At 30.9% G+C, this 24,173-nt stretch overlaps 2 protein-coding genes across 2 annotated transcripts in view; one reads left to right on the top strand and one right to left on the bottom strand.

Moving 5' to 3' along the window:
* The window catches only part of LOC111627799 (methylcrotonoyl-CoA carboxylase subunit alpha, mitochondrial-like), a 30,224-nt gene extending 30,050 nt beyond the window's left edge, over positions 1-174 (bottom strand). The window contains exon 1 of the mRNA XM_023371444.1: positions 47-174. Within this exon, the coding sequence (XP_023227212.1) occupies positions 47-96 (50 nt within the window). The 5' untranslated portion in view covers positions 97-174. The remainder of the gene's footprint in view (positions 1-46) is intronic.
* Positions 161-23,089, top strand: LOC111627798 (conserved oligomeric Golgi complex subunit 3-like). The gene is made up of 20 exons (XM_023371443.1): positions 161-382; positions 3,219-3,338; positions 3,864-3,925; positions 4,121-4,286; positions 4,688-4,762; positions 7,666-7,758; positions 7,944-8,191; positions 8,264-8,482; positions 9,165-9,270; positions 11,115-11,148; positions 11,216-11,376; positions 11,454-11,703; positions 11,808-11,893; positions 16,119-16,208; positions 21,115-21,235; positions 21,325-21,407; positions 21,471-21,605; positions 22,223-22,429; positions 22,496-22,594; positions 22,667-23,089. The coding sequence occupies exons 1-20, from the start codon at positions 236-238 to the stop codon at positions 22,700-22,702; spliced, it is 2,538 nt and encodes an 845-aa protein (XP_023227211.1). The 5' UTR covers positions 161-235; the 3' UTR covers positions 22,703-23,089.
* The last annotated feature ends 1,084 nt before the right edge of the window (positions 23,090-24,173 follow it).

Raw genomic sequence — 24,173 nt, forward strand, 5'->3', positions numbered from 1 at the left:
AAAACGGTTAATTATAGTTAAACATTCGAAAAATGAGCAAACTTACAATTTAGTATTTTGGGTTTTAATCGAATTAAAAAGATTGAAAGTGGCCATTTCCCGGGAAACGAAAGCAGATTTCTGTGGCACGGAGGGAAAAATCACGCGCCGCCGTTTTTCGTCGCCAGAGGGCGAAGCGAGTCGCTCTGGAGCGAAACCGGAAGATGCTGGCACGTCGCGGAGGAAAAAACAGAAAATGGTTTCCGATCAGAAGCAGATAAGCGATAAATTGAGCGAATGGGAGAAAGACAATGATCCTCTGGCCCCTCTTTCCGAAAAACAGCTGGAAAGCGTGGAAAAATTGAAGTTGCGAGCCGGCGAAAGACCGTATCCGCCCTCGCTCGTACGTATCCCACGTCTGACGTTTACCGTCGATAATTCGTATAATCTTTCGTTTCAATGTGAATTATTTGTAAAATCTATTTACGGGTCCGTCTCGCAAGCGGAATTCTTTGTCGCGTTAACTTTCGATCTCTCGAAAGAGAACCATTCGGAGCTTTGGGGGCTGTCCCCGTATTATGGCGACGAAAAATGGACGTTTCTTACGCTTTCCTCCCGTCGTCCTCGTAAAAGCCTCGCCCCCTAATATTACGTCGTCGTAATCGGCCCGCCCCTCTTTATTAATTGAATGGATGTGGTTAATTCTTCGGGTGGCAGCCGGAAAAGGGGGACCAGACAGACTGCCCCCCGAAAAATCGAGTTGTTGGACGTTGTTGTTGTTTTGCGGTGGTGGGTCGGGCACCCTCGATTTCGGAAGGCCCGGCAGGACTTCTTGCCGGGGTGTGGTGGATTCTGTGATTCCTGTGACGGAGTGCTCGCCTCAGAAACTATAGTTATGAGTGTATTTTTGTGTGTCTTTTCTCTATGTAACAATAGTTTATCGTGTTAATTGATGGTATTGGTGTGTCCTCTTTTTAGTGTATTGGTCTTTGTAGTGGTATTGGTGTGTGACACATTCCGCCCGACCATTTGGTCGGGCAGAATGTGTCACAAGGAAGTTGCTGGTGTCGTCATCTCGTCACAGAGACTCTGCATCGGGGACCTGAGAGAGACGCCTGTTTTCTGTGTCGTGTCGTCGTGGCCCTACGAGAGACTCTGTTGGAGCAAGTTTCGCATAGAGAAATATTGGGTGGATTGGTGCGGCAGTTGCCCAGAGGTTTCCTTTGACTGCAAGGAAGAACATTGCGTCGGGTGCAAATATATTGTACTCCTTTTAGTGTTGGATCCGAGATTTTATTTTTCTTTTATTAAATTATGTAAAGTGTGATGGCTACGAAAATAAAAATGTGAACTAGATGGAAACTGTAGTGGTGGTGATTCTGTCATTGTTCAACCATCATCAATACTCATCTACATTTAGCCTCTGGGGTTAACAGTGAGTGAATGGGAGTGAATGAGGATGTTTTTTGTCCTTGTAATATATTTTGTTATATTTGCAATGAAAAATCTTGAGTAGAGCAAAGAATGGGTCCCATGGGACTCGTATATCCGGTGCCCACTGGTGGTTGGGCGGATAAAATCACCGAATGTTGGTAGTCCCTCTCGATGGACTGGCGGCATGGAAATTTCGGGTATTTCTTTATGTTTGTAACACCTAAATAGAGGTCAATTTCCCAAAGAAAGTCATCCTGCTTGACAGACCACCCACATGTTGCATTGCATCCTCTTTATCAAACCATATATCCGGTCAAATCGGTTGTAAAAATTCTGACTTGGACTTGAATTTGGGGTATTCTGAAATATTCCTGATGAGTTCTTTACCACTTTGTTCATCTGATTGTCTGTTGAAATTTGTAATAATGGATAAAGGAGGGACTGATTGTCTGTGGTCAGTGTCACTGACACTTTACAATTCTGCCATAAACTACGGAAGAAAAATGTGTATGTGAAGACATATGGGATTCTTGATGTTTTTTGTTTGTATTAGTTCTGTTGTCTCGAATGCTATATGTCTAGTTATAATGTGAATGGAAATTCTCTTAATTTATCTAATTTTTTGCCTTTGCATGCAGACACTGAGGATAAAGCAAATGGAGATGTTATTTTGATTCAAAAAGTGAAATGAATATTTATATTATTTAGTTTGAGGTATGAAAGTATATTTAAATAATAGTTTAGTTTTGTTTACAGTGTAATGAAACTAAAACATTGAGACTAAAGTGACTCTCTTGTTTTTATTTGATAGAAAACAATATGTAAAAGCCATTTTAGTAATATTTACGTGTACCATCAGACTTTGAATTGAGTGAGCTAACCTTTCTTTCCAATTTTGTTGGCAATTTGGGTAATTTACATCTCAATTCTGAATAAAGCAGTAAGTCACTTAATTGTATGAATGATATACTTTAATACAACTTTTCAATAAATTATCAATAAGAAAAAAAATAAGTTTTTTGTAATTTGTGCCATTCTTTCACTTGCAGATTCACTTTGTGGTGTCAATGAAATTCACACATTTCTTTTCTTTCTTCTTAAATAATTTAATTTTGCATTATTGTTTTTGTGAAAAATTAAATGAAAGTTTAATAATTTGTATTTACTTGATGGAACTGATTTATTTTGGAGTTTAAAAGATGTTATTTTGGATAGAAATCGCATTTGGTGGCCATTAAGTTTGCCAGAAAAAAAATTCAAATTGGCAAGGTAATAGTTTTTTTTTCTTCATCAATTTGATGTTCAATTCTTGAATGGTTGAATTAGGCCATTTTCTTACAGCCAGTAATCTTCCCAATGTTGCAATTTTCCCTGTTTTATCTGGACGTGGAGTGCTTGGAGCTATCATACTCCAAATGGAGTTAACAGTGAAGTCTGGCTTTCCTGTCGTCAGTGTCTCTCTGCCTCCGAGTATGTCCCCTTTGCCTTTTTTTTTTTTTTTTTGAGGAAATGAAATGTGTGGAATGTTTCCTTATTAATAAAAAGTGCTCTTAAAGAATCACTATGTACACCTGAATTTTCACTGTGCCTGGGGAAAAAATCCTCACTTCCTTCCTCCTCGCCTGCCCTGTCCCTAAACTCTAGTCAGAATAACGAATTTAGTTATCAGTTAAATTTCTTTAAATGTAATGAATTTGACTGTAGTCTAAAATACATAAAATTCATAAAATTTCAATTATATAATTGAAAAATGTTTTAATCTTTCAATTTTGAGTAATTATGAATAAAAATATTTTTTTTTATAGGCACAGAATTCCGAAAATTCCATATTTGTAAGTCTAGAAGCAGAAAAAAGCGATAAAGATGTTTCCGAAAGTTTTAACGAATTGCAGATCGTTCAGAAGAAAATAGAAACTCCACAACAGGTAAACACTTTACAAATTACTTTCGTTATGCGGTGAAAAAATAAAGATCCATATAAAAATTATAACTAAAAAATATAAAATGTATTATCACTTTTTTTGTCTCTTACTGCACTCCATAGTTTCACATTACAATGACTACTTGTTTCTTTGGATGTTAACAAAATTTTCTATAATCTAACACTTTTGAACACATCTTGTTTGTCTTTGGAGTTGAGCAAAACTTATAACATTCTGAATTCCACTAAATGATACTTTTTTTCTGAATGTTTTGATTTGAATTTAAAATTGTAGATGAGCCATTTGAAATAGAAGTAACATTGGAGGTTTCATTTGATTCTGAAGGTGGAATAGATGCATATGAAAATGCTTATATTTTAGAAAATTTTGTAAAAGTCGGGGGAAAAAACAGTTAATTGTCGTAATTTTTAGAATAGAATTTTAATCATTTTTCTCAACATTATTTATGGATCTTTAATAAAGATTCGATTTAAGTCCAGTTTCAAATAATTATTTTATTTCTTGTAGTATTTATCATGGTACTCGGAAGTAGAAGATATGATGATAAAAGATGATGATAATTTTTACAGGTAATGTATAACAAAACTGTTAATTTAAAATTTCATGTCATTAAATTTAAAATATGTTTAATACTAATAAGAAAAAGGTNAGATGATGATAATTTTTACAGGTAATGTATAACAAAACTGTTAATTTAAAATTTCATGTCATTAAATTTAAAATATGTTTAATACTAATAAGAAAAAGGTATTTGAATTCGACAGATTATATTTAGAAGAATACAAGAAGCATTCATCTCAATGCTCTTCTCTAATTAATGAGGTAACAACTGCCCTCAATCAGTTGGAAAATCTGCAACAAAAATATCTACACGTCTCTAACAAGACTAATAATCTACACGAAGCGTGCGAGCATCTTTTAGAAGAACAGGTTAATCTCTAAAATTTTATTAATTGTAATTATTATATTTTAAAATAAGTTTTTCATAATTCAAGATGATACAAAAAATATATAACCATACAGAATAATACTTTAAAGACAAAAATCTATTCAATTCTTAATTATAATCAATATTAAATTAGAAAAGTTAAGTTAAACTTGGAAATAATGACCATCTAATAATTCATATCTTGCTTTATCAATTATGTATTGTTAAGTGGGCATTATTTCCGAGACTAAATGAAGATAGATAAAGCAATTCCAGTTTATAATTAAATTGGGAAAATTAAAGTAGAGTTTAATTCAAACAGTTTTCATCATTAGTTTTATTCTCAAAATTTTAATATTGCCATTAAAATTCCATTATTAATAAATTTTGTTTAATTTAATAGACGAAACTAGTAAACTCCTCCGAGACAATTTCCGAACGATTGCGATATTTTAATGAATTGGATTCAATATCTCAGGTAAAAGCAAATTTATGTTTTTTATATATTAAGAATTTGTTCTTAATATATAAGATTTTTTTTAGATATTAAGGAGATTAATATAAGGATGTATCAATAAATAACCAGCCAATAAATGTTGGGTGAAGCATAGTTGGTAGGCTGGTCATTTATTGATCCACCCTTATATAATAAATATGATGATAATTCAATCACAGCTGCAATTAACTGCTAAGTTAATTTGTTAAAAAGTATATAATATTTAGCATTATCATAATGATCTTTGGTGATTTTTAAAATAATTTATCGACAAGTGATGATCAAGATGATTAAAGAGTCAACCTGCTTTTTTGTGGGACCTGGGATCGAATCCGAGCAAGCAATTTCCAGAATTTTTCATTGGCAATCCATATCATGTCTCTCATCACCTGACTGTCCCATCTTCTTTTATACTTTCCAAATGTTCAATTATTGTATGCAAGACAAATCCGTGATAGCATTTTCTGGGGATCTATTCTGAGTTGTATTGTTAAGCTAATGAATATGATAAAAATTAGTTTTTATTAGAACCACGTGATTGGCATTTAATCAACTGTGAAAATGCTATTCTGAGCCATACGTTTCGTTTTCGGTTTTGATAGCTACGTGCAATAACTAAGCTTGTCTTATCAATCATTCTTGAGCTGTTGTTAAGAACATAACGAAAGTAAAAAGAGCATGACAACTTTAGATGTAATGTAATATTACCTCATGAGTAATATTACATTACAGAGAGAGAGAGAGAAAATTAGCATTGACTGTTGTGAATCTTGCTTTTTTTGTCTTTTATATAATGCTTTTCGGCTGAATGATACATGCTTTAAAGAACTTTATCATCTTTCAAAACCATTACTATTACATTTATGCAATGAATTATGAGAAAAGCTAGAGCCAGGGCCAGATTTACAAGTAAGCTATGCAAGCTGAAGCTTAGGGCCTTGAGTTTCAAGGGAGCTCAAAACTTTCTACAAAAAGAAAATTGAAGTCAAATTTTGTAATAAATTTTATTTTTTTACAGATCAACAAAATATACTTTACTTTTTATTTTGTGTAGTGTTTAATTATATTAATAACAATATTGTTTATACTACATTTCTAGTGATTCTTTCTTTTTAATATAAATTTAATCATGTTATCATGTATGCTGTTTTAATATAAAATTCATTTGATTTTTATAGGTAGTTTTTATTAGCTTTTAGTAGCTTTTGTTGCCATCAAAAATTGACGAAAATGAAATTTTTAGCATTAACTTCTTTAAATTGTACCTTATTATATCTATAATATGTTGCAAATACTTTTTAACAATAAAACATTTATTATTAAAATTAATACAGTGGAACCTCGCTTAACGAGCAAAACAAATTATAAAAAAATGACCCACTTAATTGAGCGACATTTCGCATAATGAGTGATGAGAAGTGGGGAAATCCTGGATTGTGCGATGTTACATTAGTCTGTGTTTAGTACTTGTTCCACTAGCATCTTAGTGTCACTTGTGATCAGACATTTCTCCAAACTTGTGTTCAGACATATTACATGTAAATATTAACAACCATAGACCATTATATAGTAAACACGCCAAACGATATGCCAAATTCTTGGGCTATGTAAAGGCTAAAATTAAATATTAGAAATTGTTTGACTAGAGGTAGGCTATGATAGGCTTATGCTACCATCTCGTATTAAATTTAATGACCAATTCCAGAAATGTCTAAATTAAAAATAAAATAAATTATTTCTAATTATTAAATTTAATAAGAAATTTAATTTAGAAATAAATTATTTCTAATTATTAAATTTAATATGAGTTAGTAGCATAACTGCCTACCTCTAGTCAAATTAAACAATTTTTTATATTTAATTATAGCTTTCACATAGTCCAAAAATTTGGCATATTATTTGGTCATTTATGAGACATATTATATGTGATTTTTTTTGTTTTCTGCAGATCAAATTAGCATGTCAGGTTGGTTCATTCCATGCTAGAAGAAAAGATGATGATGATTCATGCTTCTTAACAATGTATACTGTATAATTGTCTTTGAATCAACATTATATATAAAATATTTGAGTATTTTTTTCGGCATGGAATGCATTATCGTATTTTACATTAATTTATATGGAAAAAATCGTTTCATTTAACGAGTGTTTCACATTACAAGTAAGATTCTGGAATGAATTATGTTCATTAAACAAGGTTCTACTGGATATTTATGTTAATTCTCTTCTTTATATGATTGACTTCTAAAATTGTAAAGGGTTGGTAACAGACCTCACACAGTTCAGCTTAAGGCCTCAAAATGCCTAAATTGGCCTTGGCTAGAACCTAAATATTTTAACTAATATCTCGAACTGACAAGTTGTAGTTCATTAGCTGCGTTGTCCCTTCTTTGATGACATTTTAACAGACATAAATTTGGCTAATGCTGGTACATGACAATACCAAAAGCATATGCTTTGCTTGGAAAACGGCAGGTTGCAGTCACATAACAAAACGATAATGTTAACTAATGTGATTGGTTAAAGCGTAACAGCTATCGATAGCCTGGAACCCAGATGCATCTCAACCGATTACCCATAGTGAAACCCACTTAACGTGGAGCAGAGAATAGTGATTCATCTAAGGTTCGTTAACTGTCTTTTGTTAAGGAGACTTATCAAATGTCTCATGTATTACTTTTGTTAAATTATCGGAAGAACTCGGAATAGGTCTTCTAATCATCATGCTTTCTGAATGCTAGATTTAATCATTTTCAAATTTAAATAATATATAAACTAATTTATAGTATATTAAATAATTATTAATAACATGTTATCAATTAAATTTATTAACATAATTGTATATTCTTATATACTTAATACTTATTTTTGAATTAATTTTCTAGAAACTTTCATCTCCAACTTTAACAGTTCTCAGTGAATCGTTTGTTCCTATATTGTCGAGACTGGATGAATGCATTGCTTATTTAGAAACTAATGTATGATTAATTTTATTTTATCATACTTTATAAATTTTCATTTAATTTTTAATTACTTTTTTGAAACTGTACTAGCAAATACTTGCATGCAACATAAATTTATTATATTAAACTTTGTGTTTAATATTTTAAATCTGAGTTTATGTCTTCTATTAATAGAAGAAAATTATATTTATTTTTTATAGCAACATTATAAAGAAACTAACACATATCTAAGTCAGTTCAAGCATTTGTTATCGCAAGCTCTTTCAATGATACGATCTTATGTTGTGGCAACTCTACAGCAAACGACTCAACAAGTAATTCCTAAAAGGGACAGTCTGAGTCCTTATGATAATGCATTTACTTTATTTTATGGAAAATTTCGAACGCACGCTCCCAGAATACACACGCTTATGGAACAGATAGAAGAAAGAGTAGACAAATGTGTAGAGTATGTTTAATTAAAGTGTATAGAAAGATATAATTGATTATTGTTGTTGTTATAACATTATGTTATTTACAGATATCAACAACTTTTAGCAGATTGTCATCAGTGCTATTTCACTCAGAGAGACCTCTTGATAGGTCCAAGTGTATCGGCTGCTATTTCGGAACTGGCAAATAATCACCAAAGAGATCATTGCTCGCTAGTCAGAAGTGGATGTGCTTTTCTTGTTCACGTTTGTGAAGATGAATATCACTTATTCCAACAGTTTTTCTCTCAACCAACTAACAATCTAAAGTAAGAAAACTTTATTTACTACATAGGCTTCAAAATGAATGCTACTATTTTAAATTACTGTAGTTATGTTAATTATTATCCGAGAATTATGTGACATAAACCAATTAATAGTTATGATTTGAGTTTTGTTTCCCATCCACATTCAAACATTTTATTGTTTACTATCTCTAGGAAGCACCGTAAGCAAAAATGGCAACTCTGCAACAGAGAAAGCATTTTGTGCTTTGCAGTTTGCAAAATTAGAGTCACTCAACATTGTGCAATATGAGTAATCTGTAGGAACTGTAGAACTATGGCTGTTTTGGGAGAAGTGATAATGGATTTACCATAACAAGCATAAGAAGAATTTGAGTATCAGTCAGATGTATGATGCAAGATGCACTCATTGAGAAATTGTAATGGACAAATGTAAAACTTGGATGGATTTTCCAATGTTTTAATGTACTGTACATTACAATGTTCTCGGACAAAAATTAACATAATTACAGTAATTTAAAATGGTAGCATCATTCTTTTTGGAAGACCCTACATGTAAATTATGTAACACCAGATTATTTTGGTTATATTTTGGCTAATTATTAATTACAGTTGAAAATAATCTGGCATTAAACAATTTGATTACTATAGAAGTTTAGGCTTAGTTATTTACATATAAAACTACTAAATAAAATGAATTTTTCAGAAAATTCTTGGATAGATTGTGCTATCGTCTATATGATATATTAAGACCAATTATCATTCATATCAATCATTTAGAAACATTAGCAGAACTTTGCAGTATTCTTAAGGTTAGTAAATTTTTGTATATTATAATCATAAATAATGCTTAAAAATATGGATCGAAAAATTTTATAAACTATTTTATATAAGAAAATAATATCGCTCTCTTCACTTAATTTAATGATAATTTATATTTATTTTATAAATTGAATAAAATTTGTATTATAAAATTTACAAAAATCATGTAAAAGAAAGGCTATTTTAATGGCATTATCGCATGTCATATTTTCTTTTTTAATAGAATTTTCTATCTGAACATCTACAGAGTAACTTGTTGACTGTTAATAAACAATAGAAGTTAATCATGTGATATACTAATGTTATTAGAATGTAGAAAGCTTGAAATTCATCAAAATTAAATTTACCTTTCAGTAAAATAATGAAAATGTTAACAGTATAATACTGGAGCAATCAATAGCTTTTATGGGACCTGGGAATAGAGCAGGCCTCTGTTTTTGAACAAATGAAATACATCAAATGTTTCTTTATTAATAAAAAGCAGTTTTAAAGATTATGTTTTGTTACTAGAGAGATAGGAACCACTATGAGTTTAAGGGTACGTTCGTAAAGTCAAACGAGTTAAACGCGTTAGTAACGAATCGTTCGAATAGTAGTAGTCTCGCTCAGTGCGCATGCTCTGAGCGAACGAAACTCTAACGAAGTTCACGAAGGAAAGAGTTAGTTTACTTCATTAAGAAAATGGCGCCCGACGATATCGATGTTTCTAAATCTACTCGAGTGTTTAAATTGTGAATTAAAAGATGAAATGATTGAAGTAACTGTCCACCTGAAGCAATCTAAGAAAAATATTTCGGATAAGGCTGTACTAGCAACATTCATATCTTCGATTTCAGAAACAGCCATTTAGTTCTAAACGAATCGTTCAAAAAGTCTAATGAAATAAGAATAACGATGACGTCATTCTCGTTTAACTCGTTCGACTTTACGAACGAGCCCTAAGTTTCCTTTGAGCCCTGTGAAAGTTTCCAGCTCCCTCCTCTTCATGGTCCTGTATGTCGCACAAGAATGGTTTAAAATGAATTAATCTATTTAACCAAAGGTGTCTTAAATTTAATTAAAAGTAAAAGAACTTTTAATAAACTTCATTCTGTATGAAGTTTTTTTTTTTTAACTTGTTTCTTTATGGGCAAAGAGGACCTTTTTCCTGGCTGATCATGAATTAGATCAAGTTCACAAATGGGTGGCTAAGTGTGAGGAATGGGCAATGTATCTGGGACTGACCACTCTCAAAAAATTTGTGGGAATTTTCAACTGCCAGGATTTGATTGTGGGTAGACCGACACCTTAATGGCCTCTGCTTTCCAGCCATCTATGATGTATTTTCAACATTTATGTTATTTTATTGAAAACTTTATACTAGCAGATAACCAATACAAGAAAATAGATATTTAAAACATTTTAGTTTATTTGTATTGTTATATAGAAAGATGCAATATCAGCAAACTCACTATGTGAAAAATGTATGAAAAAAATATAAAACATCATCAGAATTTGTTATATGAAAATAATAAATACTGAAATTATTCTTTTATTCTAAAATAAAAAGAAAATTATTCAGTATAATTTGAAATGTTAAGATGCAGAAAGAGAAAAGACATTTTGTTAACAACAGAAGACAGTTTTTTAATCAAAATAATTCTCCTGAAAATGCTCTTTGTTAAATAAAAGAATTTTGAGGATTTGCAAGCCACACAGTTTATGTAGTTTACATTCATATCACTTTTTCTTAGTTTCATGGCTTATTAAATGAATGTTTAGTTGTAAAATTAAGCAAAAATACACTAGAAACTTAATATTTTGGTATCAAGTGAATCATTTTCTTCTATTGTAGGTTGAAATGTTAGAAGAACATGTTCAGTCTGAATGTAAGTTAATTTTTATATTATTATTAATGAAAATGAGTTATAATTAAAATGAAATTTAACATAATAGCCATAGAATTACAAGCATTTGAACAAGTGGCCCAACAGTTGTTAGAAGATGTCCAAGAAAGATTGGTATATCGCATTCACAAATACATACAGTCGGATATTCTTGGTTACGCTCCCGCCGCCGGTGATCTTGCCTACCCGGAAAAATTAGAAATGATGGAAGTACGTAAGGATATTTTGTAAATGTTAAATTAAATATTCAAATTAATTATTACTTTTAAATACTTTATATTTTATAGAGTATTGCCGAAAGTTTAGTGGCGGGAACGCTAAGTCGTACCAGTTCGAAAAGTTCTCTTGCCTCTAATTCGTCTTTGACATTTTCGCCCGCATTGGCAAATAGAACGGAAGAAGAAGCAGGTGTAGCAGTTTTGAAAATAAGTAATTCGGAACATGTAATTAATCCTAACAAAAGTCAGTTTCAGTCTGAACAACAACTGTTTGCCGGATCCGAAACGGCGTCTACTTATAGTAAATCTAGAAATATCTGTACGTATTACTTAATAAAATAAAAAATATTATCATGTGCTTATATTGAAAATTAACGAAATTTAAGAAAAATGAAAATGTCATAATATATTGTCATTTTGTAGATTCTCCTGCAGACTTGCATGGAATGTGGTATCCAACCGTTCGGAGAACACTCGTCTGTCTTTCTAAGCTCTATAGATGTTTAGATGTAAGTAGAGTTTGATATTTCTGAATTTTTCAATAAGTTACTGTACTATAAATTTCATATCTTTGGAGAAAAATATGAACTAAAATGCACATTTAATAATGTCAGAACAATTAATGAAATATATCAATAGCATATAACTTATGCTTCCTAATCAAGTAAACCATTATTAAAATTAGTAGCTTTCAACTGAAATGATGAAATGATTAGAGATTATCGTTAGCCAAGAAACACAAATTTTGATCAAAATATAAGTACTTTTACTCTGATTACGTATTTAGTTGTAAGTGAATGTAATAGTTTATTATATGCATACATACAAAAAGGAAGTTATTGTTTATTTTTTTTTCAAAATATTAATTTTCAAAAAACAAAAATTAAAAGTGAAACGAATGATTGCTGAGAAATATTTGTTTTGATTTAAGCTTTTTTATTTTTGATAATTAATATTATATAATTAGTAAACAGTAACTTGCAGTATTATTTAATTAAAATGCAATTTGATGCAGACCAAAAGTGTTTTTGAATAAATAAAAAATCAAAAAGTACTTATATTTTGATTAAATCTTTATTTTTTATCATAATATAATATTACTAATACATGACATTTAAAAACCAAACTTGTTTGACCAGCAAGTCAAAGGCCAAATTGAATCAAATCAAATTTGAGCAGAGAACCCCAAGAAAGAAACACTTTCTGAGTCGTGTTCAAATACATTGGGCTCTATCCTTTGCCACTTGACTCTTCCCATACAAGCCCAAATCCACGAGGAGAAGAGACCCAAAAAAAAATACCAAAAATTTGTTTATTCCCATGATAACAGAAACAAAGAAAAGTGATGACAATTTAATATTAATCGTTATCACTTCATAGCTGTTCTTTCTGGCAAATAATACAAAATATATAGGATGTTTTCATGTTATTAATTTTTATTAATACTTAATTTTATCTGACAAAAACAATTTGCTGTTGTGATTTTCTAAAATAAAAACAAAGTTTTTCATTTGGTTAAAGTAAACGAAATTAAATATTTAATGATATTTACAATTTAAATACAGAATATGGCTTATATTTAAAAAGGTAATCAATTGTTAAAAATGCAAATTTTCATTTCGTCTGTTCATCCGAGATAAAACTGTACTGACAGCATTGGCACAAAATGACGATCATTGTCGGAAAGTCGAAACTTGTAAGTAATAACTTAACTATGATGAATATTATAAGTTATAATTATATATTGTTCTTTAATTAATGTTCTAGCAATTGTCAAACAAGTGATACTGATGAGGATTGTTGAATTGAAATGTATTTGCATTTTTAACAATTAATTATCTTTTTTAAATATATAAGAATTGACTCGGGTCTTTTTTTAAAAGATTTTAAGATTAACCTTATTATACTTTGTAGAGTTATACATAATATGGTGATAAAATTCCAGGATTATGTGAAATTTAAATGAAAATCTTAATGTTGTCCAAAATAATCTCTTCGAGAAACCAAATATTTTTGGGTTTAGTTGAAAATTGTAACATCAAAAAACAAAAAAAAAAAAAAATTGGTAAACTGGACTTGATTATTTGAAACATGTATACTAGGATACTATGATTCAGCCCATTGCTTTCAACGCCCACAAATTGAGCCAAGCAAGATTTATACTTAAACATAGAGTTTATTTTGTTTCAAAAGATTTGATATTTCTGAAGCAACAATATTTGATTTAGTGGCCAATTTGGAAACTCAATTTCTTTCAAATTTTGCTTTTGAATGATCTAATTCAGTTCATAAGTAACAGCTTTCGAGCTTTTTTGGTGTAGTTGGCCAGTATTGTTTACAAATATAGAAATGAACTAGCAGAATTAGCAGGTAATATAATATAAGGGTTAGAAGTATGAAATTATCTAATAATCTTAATGTTTATCACACTGAGTGACCAATCTAACACATTTTAACTTTATTCCTCTAGTCATTAGAGAAATAAAGAATTTTTAAAATGAGTTAGATTGTTCACTTGGTATGATAAACTCTTACGTAATATAACCTTTGTAGTTACATAAATCGAATACTATTATAATAAAACAAACATTAAAACAAAAACTATATAAAGAGTTTGGTTATTTCAGCCTACCATTGTCACTTTTATTGCAATACTCGAATGATACAAAATGGCACAGTTTCATTGGTCAAGTAAACACCAGTTAAAAATACAATATCTTAAATTTTTTCAGATATAATTTTTTCTAATGTTAATTTTAAGAAATTATACCTTTCAACCTAAATATCAAATGATAATCTGCCAACAAATCAAATATTACAAAAGATGTATTAAATATTTAAACTCAGCGTGCTCTAAAACTACTAAAAACGTTTTGCGCAGGTTGGTAACCTCATATTGTCTAATTTTCCTATTTGAATGCCACCATACTGCTAGTCCAATAGGAAGAAGAGACAGTTGTGGAAGGGGATTGAAGTAATTTGACTAAAAGTGGTCGTTGACCTGATGGTCAAAGACTACTAATTAATACTCTGGTTTACTGTTAATATTTGAAAAGTAACCTGTGTTGGTTAGGTTGTGATGGTCCCACGTGTGATCAAAGTTGTTAACCTTAATGTCCGAAGGACTTCTTATGACTTGTTTAAATAAAAACATCATATAAATGCTAGAATAATTGCTTTTATGTGATGATAAATTTTTTAAAATTTTGGCAACAAATTATATAAACTGCATGGGGAGAATGTTCTCATAAATATTGTGTTATGGAAAAATTATTGGGCTGCAATTTGAAAAAATTATAGACCTATAAATTCCCACTGTCTTCCCTTATTTATCTGTTCTTCCTTCATCTCGAGAAAGAAGTTATATAGATGAAAGTCGAGACCAGACTTAGAAATCCTAAGAGAAAAGGACCAGATTACCTATATATGAATATCTGGTATATACCACAATTCACATTATTTCAATACAAAAATTTTTTACCAAATGGAGTTAGATACATAACCGGCACAACTGTATTGCTAACAGGAAAAGTATGATGTACAGGAGCTACTACACTTCATGCAGGAAAGTGCTATGTGCTAACTGTCGCAGTAATGATTTAATGGCGCATCTATTTCGAGCTATATTATTGTTGCAGTAATTTTGTGAATATAATATATATATTTTTTGTAAGAATTCGGTTAATTATTTTGTTAACTTTTTTTACCAATAGATGGTGCTACATGTAACAGAAAATCAACTGTAAAAAAAATTGATTTATAGAAATGCAATTGCTATTTTGGGTTTATATATATATATATATTTTACTCTTTCTTTCCTGTGGGCACTAAGAGGGCCTCTTATAGCAAGCTCAGTATGGGTTCGGCCAGACCCACAATGGGGCGACTGGGTGATGAGAGATGGTGCCCGACATATCCGACAAACCAGCCCCAAAAAATCCTGGGGATTTATCAACTCATCCAAATTCGAACCCTGGTCCTCCAGAGTGGTAGGCTGCCACCTTGAGCATTTGGCCGACTGGCCATCAGATATTTTGGGGTGAGATGTGTGACATGATCTAAGTTAGAAGTATTTGAACATAATTACAGAGTTTTGTAGCAATTGGGCAAAAAGCCTAGGAGTGTATAGTGAACGAACAAACATCCAATATATATATACTGATATAATTGAGTTTAAACTCCAGCTTAATGACTATATATATATAGTCATTAAGCTGGAGTTTAAACTCAATTATCTCATGAAATTGTTCAAAACTTGAGCATTATTGAAGAAAAATTGAGTGACATGTTTATGCTTGTAAACAGAACTGAATTACCACACACACTTTGTAAGCACTCAAAATCTTGACTTGAGTCTACGACAGTTTTTCCATGATATCTCATGATGAGGCAATCCGATAGGGATCCCTAATAGCCTATGACATTTGTTAACCCAGACTTGATGTTCATACCAAATTTGGTCAAGATCATTCAAGTGGTTTCGGAGGAGTTTATTTAAATCCAACGAAATTCAAGCATAAAGAAATTAACTTCACTTGCCCGGCTCAAATTATTCATTACAGATAACATGTTAGTCACTCAAAATTTATTGTATAATTATAGTTATAATTTTTGCAAATGTTTACCTTTAATTCATATTTGACAATAATTAAAACTAATTAAATTAGAGAGTCACAATCAAAAATAAATATTTTATTTTTATAATAATCTAATCACTATTTTATTTTTTGACAGAAAACAATTTTTCAAGGATTATCTCAAGAAGTTCTAGCAATGTGTATTCAATCTTTAATTGCAGCTAGCAATCAAATCAGCAAAAATAAGGTATATAAATTTCATTATTGGTTACAAGAAGCCTTTCAAATGACCTACTTTAGTACATTATAATAAGTCTTCTTTTGGTGAAAAAATGATTAATATGTAACAAACAAATAAATTCAAAGACTTTAAATCTTTTCTTTTTAAAGAATTTGTTATAGTTTCAGTTACAGCAGTCTGTAACACATTATTCAAATTAATTAACATCTTATTGTCTTATTAAATGAAAAAAGATGATGTAAATAATTTTATATACAATAGAAATATGTAGAAAATTGATACAGAAAACTAAACTTATTGTATAACATTAGAGAGAAAATTGGCTAATAACATATACAATGATCCAATTGAAACATTCAGTTGATCAGTTGAAATCTTATCTGATTATGTTAAATTAAAATAAATTATTTCTAATTATTAAATTTAATAAGAGATGGCCGCTTAACCACATGCCTCTGGCCGAGTTTCTTAATTTCCTAATAGTTAATTAACCTTAATGTAGCCCGATAAGAATTGGGCTGTTTGATTGAATATTTAAATTAATTATCCCTGCTGAGGTGAATGTAAGAGCCACGGAGGGTCATGAGAACCAAATTTATCTTTGGTCGGCTCCACGATTCACCAGTACGTTTATATCTAAGATAATTTGTTCGGAAGAAAAGATTTGATTCAGAAGAAAAGTACATAACTGGCAACATGCCTGCACGATAAGCAAGACGTGTGGGTTTGAGTCCCATTCCAGGCCAATCTTTTGGATTTTCCAGAATATTCTAAATTAGAAATAATTTAATTATTAAATTGAACATAAGAAGGCTGCTTAACCACCTACCTCTAGCCAAATTACTTAATTTCTTTATAATTGAACAGCTTTAATGTAGCCTAATAAGTATCAAGCTTTTAGATTGAATATATGAGTTATTTAATTCTTAATTTTTCTTAATTGCTGTGGTTTGAATCCAATCAAAGATATTAACTCAAATAATTTTTTTAAGTTTCATCTTTAGGAATGTACATTCTCAGAATGCAATGTTTATAAAGCTTTTAAATTCTAATATCTCACATTTAAATTTCTTCCACATTTGATATGAGTAGATGTTAACTTAACTAAACAGATCATGAAGTAGATAACATTAACTACTGTTAATCCTATTCTCTTCTTCCTATTATTTTTTTATTTGAGATTTTTGAGTCTTTATCATTTGTGCATGTCTTTATTCCTAATTAATCCTTCTAGTAATGCTTTTACCTAGTTTAATTATGCTTTTCTTTCCAAAGCTAGCTTCCCTTTTTATATCATTTATCTTAAATCTTCTAGCTGTTGTGTGATTTATGTATTGTAAAAAACTTGAAAACATGAAGAGATTTACTTTAGGCTTGAAATATATTTTTATCTCCTATTACGATGTTCTACAAAATTTGGGGATATGAACACGTGACTACCTCCACCTTGTTGTCGAAGCGAGGCGAAGCTGAGCGATGACTAACACTTGACTTCATGCATTTCTTGTCAACATTATAACTCTAGAATGAGTTATCCAATCTTGATTAAAGTTTCTAGGACAACTCATCATCTCTCAAGGATGAACTGATTAAAATTTCAACTCTCAAAAATGATTCATTTTTGTAGAACTGGAGATAAGGATCAAAACAAAGGTTGCATTTTTCTTCAGTATTAGAGGTCAAAATAAGCTGACTAAGGCTACGTCCTTTGTGGCAGCGTCTATTTATCGAGCCTGTTTATCCTGAGATGAACTTGATCAGTTCCAAACGGCAGTAGAGCTATATCCAATAAACGAGCAAGTTAAACAAAGCAACGAAGACTACTTGCAGTCAACTGGGTGCCCTGTTGCGTATATAGCATCCGAAAACACTCCAGATATTGCTCTGCCTTTGTCCAAAGATGGCTCAGCTCTTGGTCTCTCCAAGTATTTGAATCTCTCAGATAATGCCAGAATCATGCTAAGAGTCAACTTATGGGTGCAAGGAGGTCGCATCAATGGTTCACTAGGAACTATAAGCTACATTATATATGCTGCTAATGCTTGCCCTCCAGCTCTTCCTCTGTTTATTTTAGTGGAATTTGAAAGCTATCGGGGACCTTTCATCTATGGTAATCTGTTTCCAATAATCCCCATAACATGCTCTTTGAACGATGGCAGTATATTGCAGTCTCCTAGACAGTTTCTCCTTACCTTAGCATACTCGATGACTATATATAAATCACAGGGATTAACTCTTCCAAAAATCAAAATAGATATAGGTAAAAAAGAGATAGCTGTCAGTCTTACCTATGTTGCATTCAGCTGAGTGAAAAAATAACTGATACAGTCGACCCCCCTATAATTACGGTCCCTATAGTTACGATTCCTATAAAACTACGAAAAAATTGCTACCGGTATCCGTAAAAAATAGTAAAAGTTCCCTATAAACACCTCAAACGTCATCGGGAAGCCGAACTACTTTCCCGCCGTCCGTAGCGCCACGCTACGGAGAGATTTCTATCGTCTGGACAGTATTATATAAATTATATATAAATTAGGTACTGTACATATAATTATATATTAATTATATATAAATTAGGTACTGTATATATAATTATATATTAACTTATTGTAACTTTGTTATAATTAAATATATAATTTCCGCCGTCTAGCGTGGCGCCACGCTACGGAGATTTTTACGCTAACTATCGTCTGTCAGTATGTAAATTAGGTACCGTAAGTCTAATACAGTACTGTAATTTTATACATTTCTTGTGAAAGAAACATTTCTTATTCAACGGCGATTAAAATTATTTATATTAATGATGTCTCCGAAGTTCTACGAAGTTTTCACAGAAAAATAAGTTGTTAGAAATCGGCCGCTCTTTGCTGAGCTGTTCCGCGACGAAAACAATGTTGAGCAATGGCAATGTCGAATGGTGACACTCGGTAAGTAATCCTACAATTTTTTGTTTATAGCGTAGTTTATACGGATTATTCCCAAAAAATATATACGTATTTTGGAAATGTTGAGTCGGATTAGTCTAGAATCGATTAATTTTATGGAAGAAAATCTTTCAAACAGCCGTAGTCCGTAAACTTGATACGTGTCGGGTTGTGATTGGAAGGATTCGTAAGAAAGCGGATTCCTAGAGAATGGAACGTATCTCTATCTTATAGGGGGGTCGACTGTATAGTATTTTTAAACAGTTCCTATAAAGATTGCCACGAGTCAATTTGTAAGTCCAAGACCCATAGTGATAGACAGAATTTCATGATATGTTGGCATAGCTGTTAATTAATGGCTTATTCTGACCTTATATTTGTACCTTTAAATGATACAACAGAAATCAAATATATTCTTGAGAACGAATGATTCTTTTTTTCTTTTTTCCCTCATAATCTAGAAAATGAAGGTGCGAGCAGCCTCGCTCTGACTACACATCGATACAGCATTACATAATTAGTTAATAGTAGCCTTGAGTATCCAGTGTGTGTGTGTGTAGTCTGGTTTACATTGCATTCATGTATAATAATCACGTTCAAGCTTAAAGTTATCTTCCTTATTAGGTACAAAGCAACGATTGGCGTTTGAATTTTTGGCATTGTTTCTCCCTTTGTGTCCAATCTTCCAAATGATTCAGTGATATATTGCAAAATCTTATGAGCATTTGAGCATAAGACCAGAAAACTTTTTTATGCCACGATAATGCAAGACCACACTGCAGTAAGGAAATAGCAAAGACACTTAATAACTTAAAATTATAGATTATTATGCACTCGTTACAGCCTGATCTGGCACTATCAAGCTTCTGGTTGTTCGTTTGGCATTTAGTAAAATAAAAACGGAGGCATCAAAAGGTTAATATTTTTGTCGCTTGCAAAATTTCAAGCTGCGATACGAGAACGGATTGAGCAAAAATTGGAAATTTTTTCCATGCACAGAATGCAAAATGATCAAACATTTGGAAAAGTATGTCAAAAAATAAATGTATATTACTACATTTTAGAACAAGTCATGTTATTTTACCTGTTTAAAAAGTAATTTTATAAAAATGGAAACCTTATTTATCAGTCCATTCTCATTTATTAAAATGATATTTCGGTTAAAGATAAAAGTTGCTTTGACAATACAGTTTGATATTAAAGACCGATAAGTATTTATGATGTGCTGCTATTCAATTATTGGTCATTCGCTCACCTAAAGATACGGAAACACAAGTGATTAGACACTTGATTGGTAAGAGAAAATTGTCAACCAGTTTTCAAAGACTTCTATTATTTGTCAGATTTACAATTTTGTATACATTGATAGAATTGTTGGACCTGCCGATGAATCACATTCTTAGTATGCTCTTGCCTCTTGCCATTTCTATTGAAGTTGTATAATGCAATCATTGAAACAATTATAATTCTTTCACTATATTTATCGATTTAGCTTCTTTAAATACTCAATTTAGTAGAATATTTTTGGTAATTAATTTTGTAATATTCTCTAGTTTAGAATAAATGCATTTTTTTTTTATTAATTATTGTCAAAATTTATTATTTTTTGTAAATTTTAAATTTATGTTAAAGCATAATTTTAAAGATAAAAAGTAGAAGTTTCCTTTATCTATATAGATTATTCCTTAAGTTAGACTTATGGTTTTTAATTTTGTAACATAAAACTAAAATCTAAGCTCGTCTTAAATTCATTATAAAAAATTTTATCGATCAAAATTCAAATGCGATCAACCTGCAAGGAACTAAGTAAACCTTTTCCTGTGTTCATCTCGGGTTTGGCTGGTGTCGAGGGTTGGGGCTTGATGTATCTGTGAGAGTTCTAAGATTATAACTTGGATTCAAATTCACAGCTTGAATATTATATATATATTTATTTTTATATAATTATGATCCACAATTTTTTAAATCCAATTATATTTTTCCAGACTCCTCTGGATGGACAATTATTTCAAATTAAACACTTGCTTATTTTGAGAGAACAGATTGCTCCGTTTCAAGTAGATTTTGCCATCAAGGAGACTGCATTGGATTTCAGTCGCGTCAAAAGTATTTAAAATCAATTATTTTTTAACTTTACGTAACAAAATTCTTAAATAAATCGTATTTACTTTATTAAAGCCCGTTAATTTTTTCAGATGCCGCTTACAGTCTGTTACAGAATAAGTCGCGACTTTTCTCACTCAGCACAAATAATTCTCTATTGGAATTCCTTCTAGAGGTAATAATTTAATCAAATTTTCCAAGTTAATAAATGATTTGACATATACTTTGTACGTAATAGGGTACTCCCCAAGTCACAGAAAATTTAATAGATTCGAAGAAAGCGGTCGACAACCAGTTGAAAGTCGTTTGTGAAGAATTCATATCGCATTGCTCAGAAATAATTCTCGGTCCTCTCTTAACATTTATGGATAAGGTAAGGTTGAGATTTCATTTCTGTGACCAAAATAATATATATATACAGAGACATTTATTTACCCATAGGTAAATAGATGCCCTTATTTTCAGACACACTTTTATTTCAAAATATCCATATGATATAAATGCCACATGTGTATTAAACCTTAACCCAATTGGGCATGGAATCAATGAGTTTTGCTATCTTGGCCCATGGAATGTTGGTTTGCTTGGCAAACAATCTAAAAGTTCCCTGTGGGAAGTGGGTTTTCCCGAACAATGTCACATTGCACAATCCGGCAGATTCCAGACAGGTTTGATGGGATTTGCTGGACGACCAACTGGCTCATAGAAGCTTGTGGACACATCGTGTTGTTGGCTAATTCTGGGTGTTTTTTGGCAGTGTGACGAGAAGCTCTATTGTCCACAAACAGAGTGAATGTTTTCTGTCCATTAGCCCACTGGAAAATTTTGAAAGAAGACTCTTCTTCAATATGGCATTGTATTGTTTTTGGAGTTAATATTGTGTCGTGCGTTTGCTGACATCCAATGTGTCTATTTACTTATGAGTTGTCTGCATCTTAAATTAAAGATTAAATTTCTATTCTTGATTGCTTAATTAACTGTGATTTGCAGGCAAAAGTCATTATACAAGTACAGAAAGAGGAATCAATTCGTCAGGTCTCACTACCGAATCAACCGTTTGCATCACCTGAAAAATTGGGCGAAGTCGTTGGTCGGGTTTATAGAGAAATGAAATCCTATTTGCCGATGCTGAGACGTACCATGGCCTTATATCTCGCCAATGTGGATACCGAATACATTCTTTTTCGTCCAATAAAGGTAATTAATTCATCTTCCATTTTAGAAATAAGGTTTAAGTTGTCCTAAATTCATATTACATTTCAGACAAGGATCCAAAACACGTTCGAACAGTTAATACAATTAATAAGGACGAATTACACGGAGGAACAGCAGATGATCATCGCCTATCCATCCTTGGAACAAGTGAGTCTGCTTATGTAATTTCCAAAAATTAACCAAAATGTGGATTATAAAATTGCCATTTATATTTTTCAGATTAATATTTTGTTATCAACCATAATGCAAAAGTAACAAACATGCAAAATTTAATAAAAATCTTTTGCAAAAACTTTTACATTGAGAAAATAGAAGCGTTAGACATAATTAATGTATAGTTCCGTTCATATATCGGGAGAAGATTAAAATACGTTATTGCGCGTATAAGTTTAAAGGCCAGAATTGTTACTAAGAAACAATTTTATAAAGATATATTTTAGAATTTATTCATAGAAAGAATATTCATATGAAAATATATATATGATTTAGATTGTTTTAACTGTTTGACCGGTTTTCGGTAAACCAATCTCAGCTTATTAAATTTCACAAAATATTCATCCGAAATGTAATCAAAACCGTTTTGAGTTAATTGGTGCTTTGGATTCTCTATTGTAATTTATTTTTGAGGTAACAGTTTAATAAAACTCTATATTTATAATAATTGTTTAATTCTCTCATTCATTTTAATTAAGTTTCTTAGTACGTCAGCATACAAATTTATTTTAACAAAGATATTTCAAGTTATATTAAAATTGCAAATAAGAAAAGTAATTTTCTCTGACTTAAAACACTAAATAAATGATTAAAATAGAATATTTCAATTTACTCAGTACATTGCAGAATAACAAATTGAGGTAAACTTTAATGCTAAAATATAAACATTTGAATACCACAATTAAATTACATTCTCTTATTATATTTGAACAGTGGTTTTTAACCTTCCTCATCGTTCACACCTCTTGAATTTTTAACATGCATACACACACATCTCCATGAAAAATTCATTGAGGATTTAAAGAGGTAACATCATTCAATTGTCACACACACAGTTTAACTTTCTTAAGCCGTACCTAAAGAAAATTCATCTAGCATCTAAGTCTAGTTTAGGTGTTTACAATAGAGAAAAGACATATTTAAAACTGATAATAATACACTTGTATTACAGTTTTATTTTAGTTAGAGAGTCCATTATCGATGAAAAAGTTTAATACAGATAAATCTCTCTACCCGCTGGTTACACTTTGAGTTAAGAACCACCACATAATTTTATTGATTATTTAACCCATAAATGATAATTAAAGCACTCATATAACTATTAACAAGGAAGATTTATCAATCTGCTATCCCTGTACCGCCATTACAAGTACAGGATTTACACAATCTATAAAAGAAACAATTGTTTTACTTATATTTGTCATTAATAAATGACAGAACAAAAGGATCAATCTTTAAAGATTTTTAATTGGAAGGAATTCCAAAGAAGCATAGGATAATTAATAGGATTGCGCTTTCTTTCTTACAAGGAAAAATCTACAATAAGAAACATGTTTTAGTGAGAAAATCGATTTTTAGAGTATGATCGATATACATTTTATCACATGTCTTAAATGTCATTTATCATAACTCAGAAGCTCTATTTGTGTACATGTGGCTAGTCAATTTATCAACCATCAAGAATTTGTCAAGTCGGCCAGACTAAACTCTTTCAGTTTTCCACGAACTAAGC

Source organism: Centruroides sculpturatus, unplaced genomic scaffold (assembly GCF_000671375.1).
Source record: "Centruroides sculpturatus isolate CEXI.00-Female unplaced genomic scaffold, Cexi_2.0 scaffold568, whole genome shotgun sequence".
Taxonomy (NCBI): Eukaryota; Metazoa; Arthropoda; class Arachnida; order Scorpiones; family Buthidae; genus Centruroides; species Centruroides sculpturatus.